The sequence below is a fragment of the Sorex araneus genome, chromosome 2, assembly GCF_027595985.1.
Source record: "Sorex araneus isolate mSorAra2 chromosome 2, mSorAra2.pri, whole genome shotgun sequence".
In the NCBI taxonomy this organism is placed as follows: domain Eukaryota; kingdom Metazoa; phylum Chordata; class Mammalia; order Eulipotyphla; family Soricidae; genus Sorex; species Sorex araneus.
In genome coordinates this window covers 332,527,241-332,553,480 of record NC_073303.1, presented here as the reverse complement: position 1 = coordinate 332,553,480, position 26,240 = coordinate 332,527,241, and the positions used below count along the sequence as shown (strand labels likewise).

At 37.4% G+C, this 26,240-nt stretch overlaps 1 protein-coding gene across 3 annotated transcripts in view; it reads left to right on the top strand.

Moving 5' to 3' along the window:
- The window catches only part of ROCK1 (Rho associated coiled-coil containing protein kinase 1), a 127,536-nt gene that overhangs the window by 29,053 nt on the left and 72,243 nt on the right, over positions 1-26,240 (top strand). For all 3 annotated transcript variants that reach the window (XR_008628511.1, XM_055126285.1, XM_004606010.2), the window contains exons 3-9: positions 12,196-12,296; positions 13,755-13,892; positions 15,597-15,772; positions 17,078-17,162; positions 19,895-20,039; positions 20,334-20,472; positions 22,849-22,940. Coding sequence is in view for 2 of the 3 variants with exons in the window: in XM_055126285.1 (XP_054982260.1) it covers positions 12,196-12,296; positions 13,755-13,892; positions 15,597-15,772; positions 17,078-17,162; positions 19,895-20,039; positions 20,334-20,472; positions 22,849-22,940 (876 nt within the window). In the remaining variant the exon portion in view is untranslated. The remainder of the gene's footprint in view (positions 1-12,195; positions 12,297-13,754; positions 13,893-15,596; positions 15,773-17,077; positions 17,163-19,894; positions 20,040-20,333; positions 20,473-22,848; positions 22,941-26,240) is intronic.

The window sequence follows — 26,240 nt, the reverse complement described above, 5'->3', positions numbered from 1 at the left end:
AGATTTTATATTTTGCAGAGAAAGGGGAAAAAAAGTAAGTGGTTAAGGGGCTGGAGTGATAGCACAGCGGGTAGGCCGTTTGCCTTGCATGCGGCCGACCCGGGTTCGATCCCCAGCATCCCATATGGTCCCCTGAGCACCGCCAGGGGTAATTCCTGAGTGCATGAGCCAGGAATGACCCCTGTGCATTGCCGGGTGTGACCCAAAAAGCAAAAAAAAAAAAAAAAAAAAGTGGTTAAAATGAATATGTTGAATGAATTATATGTGTACATGCTGACTGAATGCATATTCCTCTATTTTTCTTTTATAAGTGTGTGTGTTTTATACAGAGGAATTAGTTTTAGTATACACACCTAGATAAGATAGATTCAGGGTGAGGGAGATAGATCAGTGGGCTGGAGCATATACTTTACATTCAGACGTCCTGGAGTCCTGGCTTGCATTCACAGCACCACATGGTCACCTGAGCATTAACCAAAAAGTAATCCTCAAGCACAGATATAATATTAGCTACTGAGCACTGCTGGGTGTGCCCAGTACACCCCCTCCAACCCTCCCTCACCCCCCCCAACAACAAACAAAAAAAATACCGAAGATCTGTGTTAAGATATTATCTTGGCGCATATGCTGCATGACCCCATGGGCTGCTTGCGCTCACGTGGCCGAACACATATGGTACCCTCATCTCCCTTCTTGAGATGTGTACTTTAATGCTTTCATATCTAATGCTGTGATGTGTGTAGGGGCTCTCCTCCCTCCGCTCTCCATGTTCTCTCTTGAACACATTACTCGCCACTCTCCCACTTTCTCTTCCTCCTTCCCTTCAAAACCTCCAAATCTGTTTTACTTCAAAAAAAAGAGAAGAAAAGAAATTATCTCTGCTGTATTTATTTACTTCTGTTCCTAAACCATATATGCTGACATATTTATGTTGGATGTATTGTAGTAGTGTCTTTTAATTTTGGTGTTTTTTTTTTCCTTGGGTCACACCCAGCGATGCTCAGGGGTTACTCTTGGCTCTGCACTCAGAAATTAGGGGACCATATGAGATGCTGGGACTCAAACCTGGGTTGGCTGAATGAAGGGCAAAGCCCTACCCGATGCACTATCACTCCAGCCCCTGTTTTTTTGTTGTTGTTGTTTTTTAAACAGATATACATGTTTTTACATTGTTTTAACTTCTTGAAATTTTTATTTTTTATCATTTCTACACTTGGAAAACTTGCCTCGTATTTTATCAAATTGTTTTTATTAAAATATTAAGTTTGGGGTGGAGATAGTTCCATAGATTAAGCTCTTGTTTTGCTTGTCTAATGCCTGGGGTTTGATCTCTTGTCCCTAAGCACTACCAGGAATGACTTTCAGGCACCACTGGGAAGGCTTCCTCAAAATATTTATATATTATCTTTTCATTTTATTTTGGAAGATTCTACCAGATTCTCAGTTGCAGACTTTTTTTTTTTTAAACTGGGCAGTAGAATTTGTGGTCACATATGGCAATGCTTGGGCTATTCCTGATAGTGCTCAGAAGTCACTTCTGTTGGTACTTAAGGGATCATATTTGGTGCCAGGAATTTGGTCCAGAGTTGCTACAGACACAACTGCATTTAGAGACTTACCACCTGTACTCTCTCTGGCCCAATTGCAAACTTTTTAGGTGCAAATGTTTTCTTAATCTCATATCTTAACTAATTGCAGGAAAATTTTAATTTTTTCTTTTGCATTGACTTATCTTTCTGCTTATCAGTATATCAAAAGAACTAAAAAATAGGCAATTGCAAGCACTTCTCATTTGATGAGAGGCCAAGTACAAATTCTTGCTAGTACAAAATGGGTTATAACTCTGTCCAGAATTAGTGACATATTAGGGAAACAGTGGCATCTCAAAAAAGAGTCACTGTTTGAGGAAATCAGAAATGGTTGTAGAAGGAGATACAAGATTAGAGCATATCTGATAGTAATCTAATCAAAATGGGTAATAGAATAAGGACATTTTAGGGTTAGTAGTCAACAACTGCAAAGGGATAGAGTGGTAATGCAGTTACAAATAACTGGACAGTGCTGAGAGTACTATTGGGGAGAGTATCTAGAAATAACGCTATAGATTCAGACATCAACAATATCTAAAAGTTGTTTTATGCTATGTTATGGAATTCATTTTCCTCAGTCTGCTTTTCAGGCTGGGTTACTCGCTGTTTCACTGGCAAAGCATAACACATCCTTCTAAAGCTTGAATTGTATTTGAAGGTTTGAGCATAAAATAATTTTCATATTAAAGCAATCAACTTTTATGAAATTTAATATAGTATAATTTTTTCAGGTTAGTTTTAGATAAATTAGAGATTATTTGGATGCTTTGGCTGCTTATGTAGGTTTTTGTGTCACATCTGGCAGGTCTCACTCCTAGCTCTGCTTAGGGATCACTCCTGGTGGTGCTCAGGCGTGTATGTGATTCCAGAGGTGGAACTGGGTCAGCCATGTGCAAAGCAAGCGCTTTAATCATAACCCCTGTGCTATCTCTCCAGACCCTGCTTTCACTATTTTAAATATATGCCAGGTCAGGGGCTGGAGCAATAGTACAGAGGGTAGGGCATTTGCTTTGCACACAGCCAACGTGGGTTCAATTCCCAGCATTCCATATGGTCCCCTGAGCATTTCCAGGAGTAATTCCTGAGTGTAGAGCCAGGAGTAACCCTGGTTCATTGCCGGGTGTGACCCAAAAACCCCCTCCCCCCAAAAAAACAAGTATGCCAGGATACTGGGTTTATTTGGGCAAAAGCAGTAGCATTCACATCAATGTACAGTGAATACGTTTTATTGCTACATTTTATTTATGCTAATAACTTTTTTGGTTTGTTGTTTTGGGCCATGCTCAGGTGTGCTCAGAACGTAACTTCTGGATCTGTGCTAAGGGATTATTCCTGACAGTGCTCAGTGGGTGCCAGGGACTGAACCCAGGTTGGCTGTGTGCAAGGCAAGTGCCCTGCCCCCAATGGCCCCATTGCTAATACATTTTTAAAAAATTCTAACAGTTGAGAGGTGTCTTATAATCTAAAGAGATAAAATATTGTTTATATAATTTAGAATTTTTGGTTAGGTAAATGAATGTATTGTTAGGAAGTAATACAGTCAGCAAAGTTGAAATAAATAGTAAAGTTAATTGAGTTCGTATATCACATGTAGTTTATTATATCTTTTGAGAGGCAGGGGATTTGGGTCATAAACTGGTTTGCTCATGGCTCACTCCTGTCTCTATTCTCAGGCATCACTCCTGACAATGCTCAGAAAAATCATATTCTGTGCAAGGGTCAGTCCCATGCAAGGCAAGCACCTTATTCTTATACTATCTCTCTGGTCAGTGTCTCTTAATAAATCATTTTATGTTGAAATTATATAATTATTCTTCAGTAGTATAATTACTGAATTAATGCAGTGTTAACATTTCTTTGTAACTATATAGTTATTGAATTCTTATATTTAAAATATTTTATTATTAGAGTTGTTAGTAACATACAAATTATAAACATGCAAACATAAATATTAACATAAATAATATCAACTCTTTAATATAAATCGCTTTAGAATTTACCAATTATAAAATAATTTAAAAATATTTTAAGAAAAATTGTTTCTTAGGATGTCAGATTGAAGATTGTATATACTTTAAATATTTTAATTTTTTATTACTGTTTAGGGGAGGTTTTAGGCCATACCCCGTGGTGCTCAGGTCTCTTCCCTGACTGTACTCAGGGATCACTCTGGTGGTGTTCAAGGGACCATATGTGTTGCTGTGGATTGAACCAGGGTTGAGTACATGTGCCCCACCCTCATATACTGTCTTCAGTCCTTCAACTGTTTTTAAACTTTTAGCAACCTTGTAGTGACCCATTCTACATTGCCCTTCTTATTAATTTGTATTTATTTAAAGACTAGTTGTCTAGGTACTGGCTTGTGAAGACTTAAGGTGTCTATCACTCAATTTCCCATCCATTTGCTTACTGTATGTACTGTGTTTCTCACACTGCAAAACAGCTAACAGTATCTTCTTAATTAACATAATTGATAACCAAAAATTGGTTAAGAAAAATAAGAGTCTGGATAGTCATGAGATTACATATATTGGTCTTAGACTTAATGAAGGCTCACTATATTTATAATCTTATAATTATAATTTTTATAATTAGAATAGTATTTATAAGTATATTTGTAAGAAATATATAATGCACAAATAGCAATATGTTACAAATATAATTATATAAATTATACTTAATGTATTATAATTATAACGTTCATTTTAAATATATGAAAGACTATCTCTAACAAAGAGGTTGATACCATGGGTGACAAGAAATGCTTTGAAAATGTTTGGAAGATCTGAGAATTTTTCAGTTTTAGAAAGAGTGACAATGGCAAGTTCATTAAAAGGTGGCCTTTGGGAAAAAAAAAGACTGGATGTATTTTGGAGAGTTAGTCAGATGAATATCTGAGGGAACAGAATGGCATATAGAGGAATAGCCAATGCAAATAATTTGAGAGTAGGATACCTTGCATGTGTAAAGAACAGCAAGAAAGCCATTGTGGCGAGCGAATTAAGCAAGGGAGGGAATAGTAGGATGATGTCAGAAGTAAAGAAATAGGCTAGGTCATGTAGAGTCTTGTAGGCCATTGTAAAATCTTTGACTTTTGCTCTGGGTGAGATGGCAAGACATTAAAGAGTTTTTAGAAGAGGAGTGACATGATCTGACTTGTGTTTTTAAGAATGCCATCTCGTGTTAAGAATAGAATATGAAGAAGCAAGCATAGAAACAGGCAAATTGGTTCAGAAGCTATTGCAATAATTCAAGGAAGAGATGTTGGTGGCATTGTCCAGATTGTAGATATATTTCAGAGATACAGCCAGCATGTTTTCCTAAAAGATAGGATGTATAGTGTAGTGGGATTAAAAAAAAAAAAAGTCACAACACCCTTGAGTTGATCATAGAAGTTTTGCCTGACAACATCTCTTTTGTTTTGTTTCATTTTTTTTTTTGGTGCCCTACATAGATGGAACACCAGGGCTACTCCCAGCTCAGGTGCTCAGAAAATTATGTGCTGGGGATTGAACCCTGGCCTTCCCGGCCTCCAGCATGCAAAACATATCTCCAGAGGTACTAGGTAGATAACTGAAAGGGTGAGTGAATGTTTTGCCTGAGGGACAGCCGGGTTTGATCCCTGTCCTGCATGGTCTCCTGAGCGCTGTGAAGAATTACCCCAAAACACAGAGCAATAGGTTTCAGGCATGCAGTGTTTCAACACTGATTCTTTCACCAGTATCCCCGCCCCTTCATTAATGTCCCCCACCCCTATTTACCTCCCACCCACCAGTCTGATTTTACCAACAGTGTGAGATAACATACATATATACACACACATACATATATATATATGTATGTGTGTGTGTGTTGTATATGTTTTGCACTGGTTTGTAGAAGTACCATTGCTGATAAGGTTTCAGACATAACATTTTACCACCTTTTAGCACCACCTCCACCTCCTAGTTGGATGCTTCCTTCCATTATAGGCGTTGCCCTTACCTCTTCACCCTCATCCTATTCCCCAGTCTAGATTTTCTATGAGTACCAGTTCTCATGGTCTTTGTTTTCATTGTCTTTGGGTCTTTGTTACTGCACCATTATATTTCTGAGATCATTGAAGTGAAGTGTTCTCTCTGTTACTCTAACTTCATTCAGCATGATACTTTCCTGATTTTTCCATGTAGCAGCAAACTGCATGACTATTTTTCTTATAGTCAAGTAATATTGCATTATATACATATGTACCATTCCTTCTTTATTCAGTCATCTATTCTTGAACACATGAGTTGTTGTAAATAGTGCTTTAAGGAACATTGGGGTGCCAATATCTTTTCTATATTTTATTTCTAGCTAAGCTCAATTCCTCATTTTTTGTTTTTCAGAGGGGCTGAACCAGCCGACATTCCTACTAACAGTAAATGAGAGTCCCTTTCTCCTGCATCCACACCAGCATTGGTTGTTCTTTTTCTTTTTGATGCATGCTGGTCTTTGTGATGTGAGATAATTTCTCATTCAAAACAACAGTTTTGATTTGCATCTTCCTGATGATTAGTGATGCAGAGCATTTTTTCCGTGCTTTGTGGCCATTGTAATTTTTTCTTTAAGGAAGTTTCTGTTCATCTCTTCTCCTATGTTTTGAAAGGGTTGACTGTTTTTTTTTTCTTGTAAAGTTACACCAGTGCCTTCTATGTCTTTGATATTTACCCTTATCAGATAAGTGGGCCGTCTTTGTTTCCTGATCATCGTTTCTTTTGAGGTATAGAAGCTTCTAAATGTAGTCACATTTGTTTATCTTTGCTTCTACTTGCTTGGTCAGTGGAGTTTTACATCCTTGAAGGTGCCTTAGTTTCAATGTCATGAAGAATTCCTCTATTTCTTTTTTTCTTTCTTTTTTGGCAGTGGTCAGGTTTACTCCTGGTTCTGCTTTCAGGAATTCTTGGGAGTGCTTGGAGGACTATCTGGGATGACGGGGATTGAATTTGGGTTGGCCACATGCAAAGCAAATACCCTACCTGCTGCCCTTAATACCATGGAGAGTTCTACCTACGTTTTCCTCTATGTACTCTATGGTTCAGTTCTTATTTCAGGGTCTTTAACCCATTCATTTTGATTTGACTTTTGTGCACGGAATTAGAGAGAGATCTGAATTTGTTTATGTGTAGCTGCCCAGTTTTCTCAGCACCACTTGTTTTTTTATTTTTGGGTCACACCCTGTGATGCACAGGGGTTACTCCTGGCTCTGCACTCAGGAATTACTCCTGGCGGTGCTCGGGGGACCATATGGGATGCTGGGATTTGAACCCGGGTCGGTCGAGTGCAATGCAAACACCCTACCCGCTATGCTGTCACTCCAGCCCCTCAGCACCACTTGTTGAAGTTTTCCTTATTCTGCTTCATATTTTTTGCTCCTGTATTGAAGATTAAATGATCACATACTTTAGGATCTGGGAATAACTTTTTTTGTGGTTTTGATTTTTTTGGTGGTTTTGTGGGGTTTGTTTTGTTTTGTTTTGAGGCCACACCCGGTAATGCTAAAGGGTTATTTCTGGCTCTGAACTCAGGAATCACTCCTGGTGGGGCTCATACTCATGTGAGGGATGGAACTTGTATCTGCTATATCCATGCAAGCACCCTACCTGCTATCCTACCTTTCCAGCTCAGAGGAATTGTGTGTGTGTGTGTGTGTGTGTGTGTGTGTGTGTGTGTGTTTCTTTTGGTTTTGACCACATGAAACCCCTCTGCCCCAACCTTGTCATACCCATTGTACTTTTCTCAGACCCCTGGGAATAACTCTTGAACACTGCTTGATGTGGCCCAGTAAGTTAAAAAAAAATTAAAGCAAAGCATGCCATTCAATGATAGCCTATTTAATCTCTCCAGCCTTTCCTTCAGTTTTGAACACATGAGAGAGGTTTGTCAATTTTTAACCTTGTAGATAATTTTTAATAAATAACTGAATTTATTTATGTGTGTGTTGTGTGTATATAGATGGATATGACTTAAGGAAATAGTCTGAACTACAGATAAAAATTTGGAGTTTTACAAGTGGATTCTTTTTTATTGATTTTTGACACATGTTCATTCAAATGTCAGCATGATTATACATGGCTCAAGTAATAAACATAAGAATGTGTTCAAGATTGGTCTTCAAACATGACCAATAAAACCATACGATCTTGGGGCTGGAGCAATAGCACAGCGGGTAGGGCGTTTGCCTTGCACACGGCCGACCTGGGTTCGATTCCCAGCATCCCATATGGTCCCCTGAGCACCGCCAGGGGTAATTCCTGAGTGCAGAGCCAGGAGCAACCCCTGTGCATCGCCGGGTGTGACGCAAAAAAAAAAAAAAACCCATACGATCTCATCTCATTGGCATCCACATCCATACTTCAGTTACTGTCAAATCATGCAGAAGAACTTCCTTAACTGAGCAGTTTGGCTACTAGTTTCAGCACTATTGATTGATTTTTGGTTTGGGGTTTTTGCAGGGGAGTAGGGGTGGGGGTGGGAACCACACAGAGCAGAGTTTAAGGCATAGTGCTAGCTTTGCATTCAGGAGACTATCTGGTGTACCTGGGATTGAACACAGTCAGCTGCATGTAAGACCATGCCCACTATACTCTGACTTTTTTGTGGGGGGGGAGGGGGGAATTTTACTCCAACACTTAGATCTGCAGAAAAGGCAACATTAGACAATTTGTTTTCTGTTGCTAATTATGAACAGCATATGATTGCTGTGCGATTTTGGAATTCTGAAGTTTTAATAATTAAATCTGGAGGGATTTCTGTCAAAAGCCACTGGGTTCTGAGATTGTTTCGTAGTCTCTTGGATCTTGGCCTTTAAGCAGCTTGCTCAGTCGCCAGAGGGCTTGTTCGTGGGCTAGGGATCTCTTTGGGGAGGGGCTGGGGAGGAAAAGGCCGGCTCCACCCCTATCCCTTGAGGTCCCGCCTGTCTCGTCACTGCAGGCCACTACCTGGCTGTCCTTAGGCCTTTGGAAGATGGCGGCGACTGAGCCACCAGAGGGAACAGGCCAAAGCACAAAACCTGTTCCTACCTGGGGTGGCTTGGCGCCAGCAACCTAATGCAAAATCTGGATGCATTTGTACCAAAAGCCACTGAGTTCCAAGATTTGTTTTGGAGTCTCTGGTATCATAGCCATTAAGCAGCTTGATCAGTTGCCGGACTTTTTTCTTTCTTTAAGTTATAAATATCTGTACTGCTCTCAACAGTGGTTGGAGAAACCAGCTTAACCATAGCATATTTCTAAAATGTAGGTGGTTGAGATTTTGAGAAAGGGCTCTTGTCTGTCATAAAGAAACTAGTCCATGGTTCTATGATGGAGAGTTTGTAGATTTTGTTTTGTTAGACTATTTTTGGCAAGACAGTTGCTCATGGAAGGAATTGAGATCCATTGGGTAAACATCAGCAATTAAAATGAAAGCCAACTTTTAAGACATTTTTTAAAACTCTTATTAGAAGAATCAGTGCCAAGTTTGAAGTGGTAAAAGTAATACCCTCTATAGTTTGCATAGAACAAAATACAAAAGATTTAGGGTGGTGGGTACCATTAAGCCATACTTAGGGAAGTGTTCAGGGGCTGTTCCTATCTCAGTGCTTGGGGTCCCTCTCAGTGGTGGTTGGGGATCATACAGTGCTGGGGATCAAGCCTGGGGCTCCAGGACTGATTGTTCCGGTCCTGAGTTATCTCTACAGCTACCAGAAAAGAATAGTTTTTGAAGAAGTTGAGAAAACACTAAGTACAGCTTAAAGAGGAGTCTGCTAAAGATATGTTAGAAATGATGGTAGTTTAAAATTATATATGATGCATAAAAAAGGCATTTAAAACCTATAGTTAACAGTGTTAGACATTGACAGGTACTTGGTGGAAGATACTTGACTGCTATGTTACTGAACTACAATGTCAGTGGGAAACATTCTTGCTCATGGTGTTACCCGTTTTGGTTAAAACTAAAGCGAGGGTCAGAGTGAAGTATAGGACTAGGGCACATTGCAGACCACAGTTCAACCCCCAGCCTCATAGTAGTTCCCGTAAACATATCTGGAGTGGTCCCTTAGCACAACTGGGTAGGACCCAAAATACTTCCCCCATTTCCCACCCTCTCAAAAAAAAAAAAATAAAGAAAAGAAAAAAAAAACGTTAGCAAAACATTCTGATTTATCTTTGCATATAGCAGATTGATGATTTAGCATTGTTAACATCTTACTGTGGTTAAATACTACTATGGTATAATTGTGTTGTTAACATTCATTCCCAAATTCCTGTATTGAAACTCTAATCCCTAACATGTCTATTTGGAATTAGGGTCAGTAAAAATGCAGGTGTAAAGACTCAGGTAAGAAAGGTTTATTTATGTGTTGAGAATTAATGCACATGTTTTCCTGGTCACTTGGGCACACACAGAGATGGATGGTGTCTTACAGCAAATCAGGATAGAAGAACTCAGTAGAAACTAAACACACTTGTCCCTTTATCTTGAATTTCCAGCATATAGCACTCTGATAAAAATGAATTTATACTGCTTAAGTCAACAGTCTATATGGCATTTTGCATGGCAGCTGCCTAAGACAAAAGCCATGATGATTTTTCTGAACTATGAAAGTGAAAATGATACTCTCAACTATTCACTGTACTCTCAACTCTTAATTCACACGAATACTGATTATTGAAATTGGATTTTTCTACCAGACTTAATAATGTTCTTTAGTGTCTTCTTTTCAACTTCTTAATGTTTGAATCACAAGTAATCTCAGATTGCTTCTATGGTTCTTATGCTAGATGAAATTAAATAGGTAGCAAGATCTCCATTACTACACATTTACAGCAGATATATATTCTGAGCTACGACACAGACTTTGTAGCCTATTTATGGCTCAAAATCTCCTGTAACCAGAGCTAGGAATTCTTTCTCAATCCCGTAGGCTATTACATGATGCATTATCCTGCTTCAGGACTTTAGCTCTTTTCTAGAATACTACATTGTTTTCAAAATTATCTTCACCTCTAGTCTTTCCTTTATTAATTTCATCTTTTGAATACATATTTCCTAAAGTGGTTTAACTGAAATGTAAAATTTGCCTGTATTGTTGATCTCCCTTACTGCTTTTCATGGTTTCCTATCCATAATAGTAGTTTCCAAGTTGTTGGTTCCCAGTGGGTCCCATAGTACTCTCAGACTGCGTCATGGAAAGTGGTTAGCAAAACAGAGCATTTTAAAACATTTATTTTGCATATGGAACTTTATGCTTTGATATGAAAAAGATTCTTGTTGAGTAAATAACTGATTAAATAGTGGTTTTATTGCTGCTGGCCTATAGTTGTTCTGTGCTTTTGCTTATATTGGCAGGTGGGTATACTATCTTCTCATCGTTTCTCTTCTCACCAACTTATCATTACTATTTTTTTAGGCTTGTTTTAGGTCTCATTGTTTCCAGAAAGTCTCCTCGTAGTAGTAATCATTGCTTAAGTGTTCTCAATATGCACTGGCTTACTTATCTACCTTACTCTGTGTGTGTGTGTGTGTGTGTGTGTGTGTGTGTGTGTGTGTGTATTTCTACAATACTGGAGCTTGAACTAAAAAGCATGAGTTATGTTTTAAAGTTACCTTTACAAATATATCTATTTACAGTGATAGATCCAGTATTGTAAATATAAATACTTGGTCAGTAAATTAATTATTTTGCATATGTATATCTCTATATCTTTCTAACCCTAGAAAGGGTAGGAGTAGAAGAGTAATCAAAAATTAACTTATGTTGAAGTATTATTGTTATGCTGAATTAATGTTAGCCTTGTGTCAAAGCTTGCTGTTTATTGCTTGCATTTATTGGTTATAAAGTGTGCAAACAAAAGCTTAAATGTGCATTTGAAAAGAGATAAATATATTTTATGCAACTTTTATTAGGAGTTAGAACTTAAGTTTAATAGGTGTTCTGCATTTTGTACAACTCTGAAATGTTAAGTTTTTCTATGTAATCTCATGCCAGTGTTGACCCATGTGGATTAAAATAGCCTTATTTTAATCTATGACCAAATTAGGAATTAGAACATCTATCCAGTGGGGATTTGAAAATTATTGTAGTTTGTAGCATGACAGGTTTATATAAACAATTGAGATTCCCACTGTTGTTTTAATTTAAAACCTAGGCTCTAATAAATGGAATGATATATAAGTATGTGATATTTTACTGTGTTTATTTTTGATACATTATATGCTTTAAAAAAAAACCAGGATCTTTGAAATTGACTTCATAAAAAGAAATTTTAATTTCATTATAATATCTACCTATGATTTTAGATCAAATGTGAGGGGCTTAAAGTACCAGGGCCTGATTAATTTTTCCCTTTATGTCTTTGTAATGGATTTGTTTGCTGAAACATTCTATTAACTATACGTCAAAGAAAACTAAAACTGGGAATGAAGTCAGCCCAGAATTTTAAATAATTCTTCACATGTTGACCATTTCTCTATCTTATAACTTTGCATGTGCTATTATATATTTAGTCCTACTGATTTTTGTTGAATTCCTTTAAAACTCACATATAAAACAAGCACTCTATGCTTCAGAGATTTCAAATTACATTTTTTTCTTTTCTTACAGATAAAGACACAATAAATAAAATTAGAGATTTGCGCATGAAAGCTGAAGATTATGAAGTAGTGAAGGTGATTGGTAGAGGTGCATTTGGAGAAGTCCAGTTGGTAGGTTATTTAGTAATATCAAAAGAATCTTTTAAGTTTAACATAATTGTTGGAGAAATATAGTTTGTATAAAACTGTTGCTTTAAATTGCCCTTGATGTTCTTATTTTGGTGTGGAAAAGTATGTAGCACTGTAGCACTGTCGTTGCCATTGTTCATTGGTTTGCTTGAGCAGGCACCAGTAACGTCTCCATTGTGAGACTTGTTGTTACTGTTTTTGGCATATTGACTATGCCATGGGTAGCTTGCCAACCTCTGCTGTGTGAGCAGAATACTCTCATAGCTTGCCGGGCTTTCCGAGAGGGATGGAGGAATCGAACCTGGGTTGGCCACGTGCAAGGCCTTACCCGCTGTGCTATCGCTCCAGCAACAGCAGGACTTTTTGTGGGGGGAAAAAAATTTCTTCTGTGGAAAAGTATATGGTCAAATATAGTAGTGCTGTGAAGTATTTTCCCCAAACACCCATAGGTAAAGATTTTAAACATTAAACAAGTAGGAGATGTGGCTCAACAGTAAAGTATGTGCCTTGAATGCATGAGGACCTGGGTTCAGTCACTGTCACTTAAAGTCCTCAAATATCAAATGAGAAATCTTTACTCTTAATGATAGATTATCTAAACTGCTTTGGAGTAGTAAGTTTTATAAATAGAAGTCAGCATACAAAGCAAAATGAAGAAGGGGAAAATGGCTATAATATAAAGAATAAAGTATGTTTCCCTAATATTTCTTCACGAATAACGAAATCCCGTTAATCACCGATTTCTCGGGCGGGCTCAGTAACATCTCATTTCGTCCTTTCCCTGAGATCTTAGAAGTCTATCTCGACTTGGCCCTCCTAAAGATGTTGCACTGGGGGCTCTTTAGGGTCAGGGGAATGAGATCCAGCTTGTTACTGGATTTTGCATATGAATACACCATGGGAAGCTTGCAGGGCTGTCCCATGTGGGCAGGAAACTCTCAGAAGTTTGCCAGTTTCTCCCAGAGGGAGAAGTAAGCTAAAGATATCTTCTTGGAGCTTGCTTTTAAGTCTCTCTCTGGATGTTGGCCGTTGATGGGATTACACACACCTGGGTTCCTCTGCCGGTACCTTCATGCATGAGGCCTGTCCGAATGTGTGGAGAGGGCCCTCCAGCATGGCTGTAGCTAGGTTCCGGTGGTCTTCGGCCACCAGGAACTCTGCTCGGGGTGGCAGGGAAGCAGGAGCCCATCCCCTCTGAGGGGCCCTGGGGAAGACAGCCAGGTGTGCGGGCAAAAGACTCTCTGCTTTCTTACCTTTGGTAAATAAAGCCTTGACATTACCCAGATGGGATAGTTAAGTAGGAGGGAATAAAATACAAATAACTAGGTCAATAATGTAAAAATTATTTAATAAGATCTTTAAAAGATGTAATTGTTCAGGGAAATGCTCAGCTTTAACTATTCATAAAATGTTCATTATTGTATGTTTTCCATTTTAAAGGTAAGGCATAAATCTACCAGGAAGGTATATGCCATGAAACTTCTAAGTAAATTTGAAATGATTAAGAGATCAGATTCTGCTTTTTTCTGGGAAGAAAGGGACATCATGGCCTTTGCTAACAGTCCTTGGGTCGTTCAGGTATGGTTTTGCTATTGTTGATATTGTTGCTAGCCTACTTAGTAGCTAAAATGTAAGAAAGTTGGTTTATTTGAATAGTAAAAGAGAATAGTAGGTAATTAGAAAATGGTCTTACCTTTCTAAAATAATGAAATTAGATTTTATTGATTCATCTCTAGGAGAAAAATACACTCAAATCAAAATAGGCTTCTGAAGATTTTAAGTATTAGGACAATTAATCTGCTTTGATTTAGGGAAAGTTATATTTTTATACCATAGATACTTTTTATACTGAAATTAATTTTTTTAAAAATATGAGACTCGTTTATCTGTTTATTTGTTCCATTCAAGTTGTGGAGAGGATTGGGAGATGTTAAGGAAAAATGAGTTAGCTAGAATTTCAAATTATATTGTGTTTATTAGCTGTAGGGTTTCAGTAAAGAGAAAAGTATACTATAAGTGAGTAGTTGCAGATTTTAGTCTAGTTTTGACTATCTGTGGAACTATGGCCAAAGTATTTACTTCTCTAGGCCCTAGTTTACTTGCTCATAAATGTAAATTTTGGGTTAGATTGCCTTTTGTCTTTTTCTCCCTTTTTTTAGGGGGTTGGGGGAGGTGTTTTTTATGTGGAAGCCATCCCTAGGGAAGGTGTCATTATTTTTGTGAAAGCCACATGTGGGCAGTGATGATGGGTGCACGTGTTATCAGGGATCAAACTCAGGACTTTGTGCCTCTGCTCTACCTGAACTATCTATCAATCTACGTGTGTGTGTGTGTGTGTGTGTGTGTGTGTGTGTGTGTGTGTGTCTCATACACTTGAAAAATAGAAGCATGTATATATTAAGGCATAAATGGAAAATTTAGCTATCATCTTTTTAGAACTTGTTTTTCTTTAGTTCTGATCTCACTTTTACTTAAAATGTCCATTCATAAATTTGCTTTTCTTCTGACTTTAACCCTACTCACATAATATGTCTGTACTTGTTATTCTGCTGGGTTTGTCTCAATGGACTTTACTCTTCTTCTTTTCTTTTAGTCACTGCATTCTTCCTGCTGCTTTATTGGCTTTTATTGCTCCCCCGCCAACTGACTTATCATTTATTGAGCATCTGTTGTACTGGTTTTTTTTTTTTTAAAAGTTCTGAAGGACATTTCATCTCTACAAAGTATTCCTCTAGTTTATATATTACTTTATGTCTATTATTAAATCTTAACTAGTTGCTAACTGCCTGACAGGAAAGTCAACGTGAAAGTCAAACATGTCCCTTTCTTTTTGAAGGGATTATAGTTGCTGAGGCACTGATGCATTGCTTCCTTACACAGATAAGGAGCGACTGAGACTCATTTATTAAACTTCTTGAGACTTGTGGAGTCGATATAAATTTTCCAGTAAACCCAGCACTATGCGAATTGAATTGTAATTACAATATATTTTTGTTCAAGACAGTCTTTCTTGAAATTACTGCGAAATTTTTTTCAGCTTAAAAATTGTTTGTATTGATAGAGGGGTGAAAAATCATCCTCAAACTCTTTAAAGATACTCAGTTACTAGATTCTTTATATGTGCTAAGATCTGATACTTGGGGGTTTTTTGTTTTGTTTTGCTTTTTTGAATACTTAAGATTGCAGCAATTTGATTATTATAATTATGTTAATTGTTAGTATTTTTATACATTCTTAAACCATCTTTCTTAATTTCACTTTGTATTTGTTTGCATTTTACAGCTTTTTTATGCATTCCAAGATGATCGTTATCTTTACATGGTAATGGAATACATGCCTGGTGGTGATCTTGTAAACTTAATGAGTAACTATGATGTCCCTGAAAAATGGGCGCGGTTCTATACTGCAGAAGTCGTTCTTGCATTGGATGCGATTCATTCCATGGGCTTTATTCATAGGTAAAAATTTGAATGTTTTAAACTTTATTTGTTAATGAGAGAAACTGAAAAATACTAAGCTTTACTTGACCTAGCATTTCCCACTTAAATCCAGAATTGTCTCCTTCCATATAACATGAGTGATGTTTCAGAACTTAAAACCTTCAAAAGTTTTAACATTTCAATTTAATGATGATATCAGTGTGTTCTTTAACATCCTTTAATCTTGATTATGTATCTAAAAATATGTACCAGAGTGTTAGACATTTTTATGTACAAAATAATTTGCTTTTGATTTCTTCTTATGTGTAAATTTTAAATAAACATTTTTCTTATTAATTAGTAAGTCATATATAAATTACATACATTTAATACTTATTAAATATATAAACTATATTTAAATATATTACATATTATAAATATATATTATCTATTTAGTAAACATTAAAGATGTACTATAGAATATGTATCTATAATATATAACACATACATATATAATTATATATAAATCATATGTGTTTGTAGAATAGCTTCATTTGAATCCAGTGTATATTTACTGGGACACAAAGATGGTAGTAACTCAGCTCAGTCTTGGGTGTATTCCTGCATTTTCTGTCTTGTATGTTTAAGTTGTATTTGTTGTTGTTGTTTTGTGGTTATTCTCTCAAATGACTTTCTTTTCCCTGAAGCAGTCAGACTGCTGAAAACGAAAGGGAGAGGCTGGACAGATTATAGCCTGAAGGAAATTTGTGTTGCTTTCTTTCTGGGTGACCTCCATTCAATTATTCGAACCCCATAGGTCCTCTAGCCCTACCAGGAGTGATCTCTAAAGCAGTGTCTGGAGTAGGCCCTGAGCATCCTAGGTCACTGTCATTGTCACTGTCAATCCCGTTGATCTATTTGCTCCATTCATGTAATGTCTCCATCTTAGCCCTGAGATTTTAGCAGGCTCTACAGGGTCAGGGGAATGAGACCCATCATTGTTACTGTATTTGGCATATGAATACGCCAAGGGGAGCTTGCCAGGCACTCCCCTGTGTGAGCAGTAAACTCTCGGTAGCTTGCCAGCATCCTAGGTGTGGCCAAAAAATAAAGGAAAGGGAGTGTTATAGGACTGTTTTCCCTGAGGCTTTAGCATATGGAAGAGTTTTCATAGTGATGATTAATAGATGTAGATAGAAAGCATATGAGGAGCATATATAGATCAAAGGTGGCCTTATCTGGATTGAGTGAGGATGCATGGCTTTAAATAACTGCTTCATCTAACTTTTATTGGTGTCTTATCTGTTTCAGAAGTATGTTACTATTTTTGTTTTCCTTCCTTAGAGATGTGAAACCTGATAACATGCTGCTGGATAAGTCTGGACATTTGAAGCTAGCAGATTTTGGTACTTGTATGAAGATGAATAAGGTTAAATAATTAGATTTTAATTTTTCTAAATTAGGATGGATGCTTTCTAGAAAGTACCGTAATAATTCACTGTGTCTCGTCTTGCACAGAATTGATGTGCATTGTTTTATTTGTTTAAATAATTGCTGTGGCCTTAATGTTTTAGTAGTAATGTGTAGGGATTTATTTTTTCCCTTGTTTAGGGTAAATTGAATTTACACTTACTAGTTCTTTAGAGCATCTCTGTAATTTACAGTATTAGAAATAGAGTTAGCATAAGAATCACTGAATATTAATAATGCTAGTGCTAAAATTAGATTCTCTAAAAATTCTATTTCATTTTATGTGTCACTTTTGATGTTTTACTTAGTTTTCTTTTAACATGTAAAAGATCTTGTTACTTTGAGAGTAAGACCTAAGGCATCCATTCTTAGTATTCACATTATAAGTGGTATTTGCATAGATAAGGAGCAAGTCAGCTGCTTTTTCTTAATTTGTTGTTTAGAACATCACAGAACAATAACCAGGAATCTGTATTTATTATTTTATTTAATTAATTTTTTAAACATCTTTTATTATTTATTTATTTATTTATTTTTGGGTCACATCTGGCGGTGCACAAGGGTTACTCCTGGCTCTGCACTCAGGAATCACCCTGGCAGTGCTCAGGGGACCATATGAGATGCTGGGAGTTGAACCCGGGTCAGCCACGTGCAAGGCAAACGCCCTACCCGCCCTACCTGCTGTGCTATCACTCCAGCCCTGTATTTATTATTTTAAAAGAAAATTTATTGGTTAGAGAGAAACGTTACATGAGATCTTTCTTTCTTTTTCTTTTTTTTTTTTGGGTCACACCCGGCAATGCACAGGGGTCACTCCTGGCTCATGCACTCAGGAATTACTCCTGGCGGTGCTCGGGGGACCATTCGGGATCCTGGGAATCGAACCCGGGTCGGCCGAGTGCAAGGCAAACGCCCTACCCGCTGTGCTATTGCTCCAGCCCCGAGATCTTTTGATGTAACATAATTCTATTGCGTTTATACCAATTGAAATAAGTGACAAGTCTGTAGCTTTTGTCTTGGATAGAGCATTAAAATGCATTTTTGAACCCGAGTGCCTGAGAACAGACAGCTGTATAGAAACTTTGGTACATCTACACAATGGAATACTATGCAGCTGTTAGGAAAGATGAAGTCATGAAATTTGCTTATAAGTGGATGGTCATGGAGAGTATCATGCTAAGTGAAATGAGTCAGAAAGAGAGGAACAGACATAGAATGCCTGCACTCATTTGTGGAATGTAAATATCATAATATGAGACTAATGCCCAAGGACAGTAGAGACAGGACCAGGAAGATTGCTTCATGGTTGGAAGCCAACCTCATGAGCTGGGGGAGAAGGCAGCTGGAATAGAGAAGAGATCACTAAGTCAAAATCTCTCGGGATGAGAGATGTGTGCTGAAAGTAGATAAAAGACCAAATATGATGGCCTCTCTATATTGCAAACTATAATGCCCCAAAGTAGAGAGAGAGTAAGAAGGAAATTGTCTGCCATAGAGGCAAGGGGTCGGGTGGCGATGGTAGGAGGGATACTGGGGACATTGGTGGTGGAAAATGTACACTGGTTGGAGGGATGGGTGTTCGGTCATTGTATGACTGAAACTCAAACATGAAAGCTTTTAAGTGTTGCTCACAGTGATTCAATTGAATAAATAAGTAAAAATGTATTTTCGGTGGGGTTGGAGCAATAGTACAGCCTATACGATGCTTGTTCACTTGAGGTCAATCCCTCACACCCCATATGTTCCACCAAGCCCTATCAGAAATGATCCGTAAGCACAGAGCCATCTCCAGATATGGCCCCAAAACACAACAAAACAAAATGCATTTTAGGTAAATACTCATTGTGCTTAGCACTCTCAAGCCATTTTCCATTTATGTACTTTCTGGTTCAACACTCTTACTAGTACAGTCAGGTTCTGTATAGTCTCTTCAAGGTTTCTGACAGTTAAAGAAATGGCAATTAATGACAATTAATGACAGTTAAAAATGGGAATTAATGACAGTTAAATTGAATGGCAATTAAATTTTTTTATTATTATTCATATAATCACTGTGAGATACACAGTTACAAGGTTATTCATGATTGGATTTCAGTCATACAGTATTCATCCCTTCAACTGGTGTACATTTCCCATCACCAGTGTCCCCAGTTTTCCTTGGGGCAAGGAGAAGGCAATTTTAATTTTTAAAGTAATCATTCTATTTTATCAGATTAGTTATTAGCACTTTAATCTATTTGCATGGCTTATATACTTGTTCTCTGCAATGAAGATGGTTTTGTTAGATTGAGAAAATGGGAATAGTGCATGGTGACAATGCTTCTAGAAATATAGTAAAATTAAAATTATTTACATATCCATAATACATACATAATTAAATAATATTTTATATGTGTATATATGGATTGAGAAAATACTTGGATAATAATAGTGAAAATTACAAAAATCACTATCATATCCATAACATGATTGTGGATAGAGTGGATATAATATGTGTGTATATGTGGGTGAGACAGAGGCAGAGATATTGAGCTATTTGTTTTTGTCAAGTTTGATTTAGATTTTATTATATTTTATAGCCAGATGAAATATTTTACGATATTTTGAGTTTTATGGGTTGTACCAAGAAAAATTATTTTAAAAAGTGGAGACTTTGTATCCTAATCCAAAATTTGTCTTTTCATTCTTTAGGAAGGTATGGTACGATGTGATACAGCAGTTGGAACTCCTGACTATATTTCCCCTGAAGTATTAAAATCTCAAGGTGGTGATGGTTATTATGGAAGAGAATGTGACTGGTGGTCAGTTGGGGTATTTCTATATGAAATGCTTGTAGGTAAGTAAAGGAGAATTTTATGTACCTATACCATAGGCTGCCAACTTACTCCTTGGCTTCTTCTAATAGAGTATAAGTATTGGTTTTGTTTGTAGGAAGTAGGTGTTTTGTGTGTATGTGTCTGTATATGTGTGTTTTAGAAACTAAAGGCATAGAGCAACTTTGTGATGGTATTAGTCTTTTATAAAGTATAATTTTGTTAAATTCATATTTAATAATCTTTAAAGAACATTAATTCTTTATCTTTGAAACTGATTTTTAAACTGCTACTGTGTTTTCCCTGTCTCCATTTAGGTGATACACCCTTTTATGCTGATTCTCTGGTCGGAACTTACAGTAAGATTATGAATCATAAAAACTCACTTACATTTCCTGATGATAATGACATTTCAAAAGAAGCAAAAAATCTTATTTGTGCTTTCCTTACTGACAGGTAAATATATAATCTTATCATCAATCTTTTCACCAGTCAAAGAAAGTCTTCATTTTGCTGCTCAGATTTCTCCCTGCCTCCCCTGCCTTTTCTTTTTCGGTTTTGGTTTTGGTCCAGACCTGGCTCTGTGCTCAGGGATCATGCCTGGCAGTATTGAGGGGCCAAATGCAGTGCTTGGATTTGAACTAGTGTCAGTCATAGCTTCATGGTAGGCAGGTGCTATAACTCTCCAACCCTGCTTAGATTTTTAAGGTCTGTGTCTGATTTTCAGTATTTGAATGTTGGCAATAATAATATTGCCTTTCATAAAACCATTCATGACAGTGAAACAATATAATTCTATGGTTTTGTTAGGATGACTTTTCTCAGCTCATTTACCTTAAAACATTAGCTGAACACATAAAAGTGTTTTTTTTCTGTTTGGGGGCCACACCCCAGAGTGTGCAGGGACCATGCAATGCTGGGGATCAAACCTAGGTCTCTTGCATCTAACACTGAGCTATTTCCTCAGCTCTTCCTAAAATATTGGTATAATATGTAGTGGGTAAATCAGATGATTTTCAAATTTAATTATTAAATTTATAACTTAGTTACTAAGTATAAAAATAAGAGTATTTTTTGTTTGTGTGTCTGAACTTTCTTTCAATTTTCTAACAAAGTTAGCAATTTATTTTTATTCCCTTCTACCTACTTGTTGCAATCACAGAGGTTGCACATTTTTTTAACTGTGGTACTTATTGGGTGTTGTACATAGGTTGTGGTTCTTGCCTGTTTATCAGCAGCACGCTTTGAAGTTTACACTCTTAATTCTGTGCCTGCACATATGGTTACCAGGGATCACACTCTTAGTTGCAACACACAAGGTATGGTTGTGGGGACTTCACTGTTCCTTACCCATGTGTGCCCCAGAGATTGCACTTCCTGACTGTTATACATTTTTTCAGCTGTGGTGCAGCTCAGAATTGCTTGAAATGCCAAGGATTGCAAATAGCAGAGCTGCCAAGAGCATGCTCAGTACACAAGGGGTTTGAAGTCATGACCATATATATATGTATGCATTTGAAGTAGATGCTTTAAGCCCCTGTGCATTCTTGAGTCTGAGCTTTTTTGTTTTATTTTGTTTTTGGGTCACACCTGGTGATGTACAGGGGTTACTCCTGGCTCATGCACTCAGGAATTACTCTTGGCGGTGCTCAGGAAACCATCTGAGATGCTGGGATTTGAACCCGGGTCGGCCGTGTGCAAGGCAAATGCCCTACTCGCTGTGCTATTGCTCCAGCCCGGAGTCTGAGCTTTTTTAGAAACACCGTTAGCATTGTTGAAATTGAGGGTATTTTGCAATCAGTGACACGTAGTTTAATTGAAAACATGTTTTTTATAGTTGATGTCATGTAAGATTGCGTTGTATCATTGAGCCTTAGTGTAAAGCAGAGCTTAGATGTTTATAACAAAGAAAGAAGAATAAAAACGGGGCACACACACACAATTCAGTTAGAGAGAGAGAGAGAGAGAGAGAATGAATCATAGCACTGACAGTAAAGGAGACAAACAAGACCCTGAGTTTGATAAGTTTAGTAACACATAGTGTGAGCGTCACAGACTCTGGCACTAATCTGCTGGCTCTGCACTCAAGGGTCACTCCTGACAGGCTCAGGGGGCCATATGAGGTGCCAGGTGTTGAACCCAGGTTGGCCACATATAAGGCAAGCACCCTACTGGCCATACTATCACTTTGACCCCATATTTCTGTTATTATGGTGGGGTGTTTTTTTTTTGTTCCTTTTGGGCCACACCAACGGTGCTCAGGGGTTATTCCTGTGTCTATACTCAGAAATTATTTCTGACTGTTTGGGGGACCATATGGAATGCAGGGCTATAATCTGGATTGGCTGCATGCAAGGCAAACTGTGCTATCTCTCCAGTTCCTCCTACTCCCCCTTTATTTAAAGATAAATATGTAAGTTGGGATTTTGGCTCAGTGGTAGAACATTTGCTTGTATGTAGTTGACCTGGGCTTGATCCCTGTCATTACACACTCAAAAAATTGGAAGATAAATATGTCAAGTGTTACATGTACTTATTAGTGTATGCATGTATCAAATTATAAGATCTTTAATTCCAGAGAACTTAAATTTTGTCTATTCTACCTTCATTAAATTGGAAAGAGATTTAGTTATATATGGTATATGCTAAGTAAACAGTACAGAGCTCTAAAAAATATTTTATTTCCTATTTCTATCTAAAGATAGTCATTGGTGTGATACTTGCTAGGTTCAGTGACAGATTGTATTTACCTACATAGATTTAGTTTCTGTCTGCAATAAAACTGTATAGGTTAAAATAATAACCAATTTTTTTTTCTTCCCTCTTACACAGAGAAGTAAGATTAGGGCGAAATGGTGTAGAAGAAATCAAACGACATCTCTTCTTCAAAAATGATCAGTGGGCTTGGGAAACACTTCGAGACAGTAAGCTATTTTTTTCACATATTATAGTGAATATTTTTAAATAGTTGTTAATAGTCTCTTGAACCTTCTTTGCTAATATATGTATATTGTTGTCGCCCTTTATCTTGAGTTTTGTTTTTTTCGTAGCTTGATACTTTTGGTCAGTCACATTCTAAAAATATACTATTGTATTTTGAGAAAGAGTGAGAGGGAGAAATTGCTTTCACTAACCTTTATTATAGTATATCATTTTAATCTTTCATTATTAGTTTTTATTAATCTCTTACTATGCCTAATTTATAATTAAACTTTGTCACAAAGATAGTATATTTATTACATGTATTTATAAGAAAAAACATAATATAAACTAATACAATATGGTTCAGTGATTTTCATTATGGCTTCCATCATTCACTGGACTGCAGTAATCTGATTAGAATAAACAAATACTGTATGGGAGAATTGGAACTATAGTAGAGAGTAGGTCACTTGCCTTAGCATGTGGCTGCTCCAGATTCAATCTCCTCACCCCATATGGTCCTGGGACTCCCTCACCCCATATGGTCCCGAGTGATTCTTGAATACAGAGCCAGGGTAAGCTCTGAACACCCGAAACAAAACAAATACTACATGGCTATAGTCCTAATATAATTATAAAAGAAATGTTTGATAATATCGGGCTGTTATATTGTTCTCTCTCATGTCCCATTCAGAACACTGTAGCACTGTTGTCGCATTGTTCATCAATTTGCTCGAGCAGGCACCAGTAATGTCTCCATGGTGAGACTTGTTGTTACTGTTTTTGACATCGAATATGCTACGGGTAGCTTATCAGGCTCTGCTGTGCGGGCGGGATGCTCTTGGTAGCTTGCGGGGCTCTCCGAGAGGGGCAAAGGAATCAAACCTGGGTCGGCTGCCTGCAAGGCCAACGCCTTACCCTCTGTGCTATCGCTGCTCCATGTTAAATACTTGTAAATAGTCTTTTAGACATTAGTATTTCATTGTGGAGGAAATCAAAGGCTAATAAATTTAAATTATTATGGAAATATCTGAGATAACTTGTGAAAAACAAGTGTTTTCTCTTTGTAAAACAAAATATAAGGAAGTTTTATCATTAACACTGTCCCAGTCTCATGTGTATGAGAATATTCTGTATCACCTTATCATTGTAATCTTGTTGCTCATCGATTTGCTCCAGCAGGCACCAGTAACATCTCCATTGTGAGACTTGTTGTTACTGTATTTGGCATATTGAAACTCCACTGGTAGCTTGCCAGGTTCTGCCATGTGGGCAAGATACTCGGTAGCTTGCCGGGCTCTCCAAGAGGGGTGGAGGAATCGAACCCAGGTCGGCCACGTGCAAGGCAAACACCCTACCCTTTGTGCTGTATCACCCCAGCCCATGAGAATATTAATTTTTTTTTCTTTTTGGGGTCACACGTGGTGATTCTCAGGGCTTTACTTCTGGCTCTGCACTCAGGAATTACTCCTGGCGGTGCTCAGGGGACCGTATAGGATGCTGGGAACTGAACCCGGGTCAGCTACGTGCAAGGCAAACACCCTACCGCTGTGCTATCATTCCAGCCCCGAGAATATAAATTATATCCTTCCTGTTAGCTTTGGAGCTTGTTGTTTAGAAATGAAGATAATCAGTGAGTAAGAAGTTAAATTTTCAGGCAGTTCAGAGTATTTCCGTATTTAAATATTTAAAGTCATAAAAGTAGAAGATGTTTCACAGAAAAACCCTATTTAAGATTTTAATGGCACTAAAAGTCTTCATTATTTTGTGGGTTTTGAAGGTCAACAATCAGGTCTGAGTATCTGATTCAAAGCATCTTGTGAATTTGATTCATGACATCACCCCACACTGCTAAGTGTAATCAGCTCTCCTGGTGTCATCACCAACATCACAGCCACGTGTACAACTTGGTGTGCTACAATAACAAATAGCAATGAAAAGTCAGGGAATGGAGAGAAAAAAATTAAGAATGTCTTAAGCTCAAGTTTAAGGAATTTTTTCTCTTTATCACTCATCAGAGAAAAATTAGTGTATATTGATCCCTAAATTCTGCTGTAAAAGTGGCAATGAACAATAATAAAGAATATGTCTACAGCTGTGTGGTCTTAGAAACAGTTACAAATTAGGTATTCATCTTAGGTAATTAGGTAACAGTGACAGATTGGTTCTTTGTCTTGGAGGGGCTAGTTCTTTCAGATAAGATAATTAGTGTTAATTAGCTGCTCTAATTTTTAAAAAATATGTCTGCCGATATTGGTGAAGTGTCTTGGTTATAAAACATTTAAAAAGTAAATAATTACAGGACTGGAGTATAGGCAGAGCTTTAGAATTGGGAGTTGGCCTCGGTCCTCCAGGTGTGACCAAAAATTTTTTTAAAGAATGGAAGAAAAGGGCCAGAGAGATAGTACAACAGGTTGGGTGCTTGTGTTGCACACAGATGACCTGGGTTTGATCCCCAGCATCCCGTATGGTCCCCACGCACTGCCAAGTGTAACCTTTGAGCATTACTGGGTGTAGCCCCAAAACCAAGAAAAAAAAGAAAAAAATTTTAAGGGAAATTTTAAAAAATAACAAAAATTTACCTTCAGCTGCAGTATATATATTGTATAAGACTGCAAAGAATGACTTTAAATGACATGCTATCAGCATCACCTACAAAAACAGCGTGTTCATGGGTGAATTTATTAGTAGTTATACATTCATAAAGAAGGAACTTCTTACAAGTAAGTGTGACATGACTATTTATGCCTCAGGATAAAACTTCCAAGAATGAAATGAATCGAGTGAGTTGATGAATGGTTGCATTGTGAAAAGCTTTGTGCTTTTTATTCAAGTTAAAATTTTAGTAAAGGGTCTGGAGCAATAGCACAGCAGGTAGGGCGTTTGCCTTGCACGTGGCCGACCCAGGTTCGAATCCCAGCATCCCATATGGTCCCCCAAGCACCGCCAGGAGTAATTCCTGAGTGCATGAGCCAGGAGTAACCCCCTGTGCATCACTGGGTGTGACCCAAAAAAAAAATTTTAGTAAAAAAGGTTGAAAATACACATACTATAAATCTCAAGAAAATTGAAAAGAGGACTGAAGAAAATATATTGCTTTATCTGATTTTTTCAAAGTCAAGCAGTGCATAAATTTAGGATGACCACAAAAATCACTTATTAAAAGTAGGGAGGATAGTTTCTTTTTTGTTTTGAAAAGATTGATTCTAGTTAAGAGATGAGGTAACATAGTCAACAAATATTGTAGAATCTGCTGTATACTGAGTATATTGGACTAGAAAAACAGTAGTGATCAAATAAGT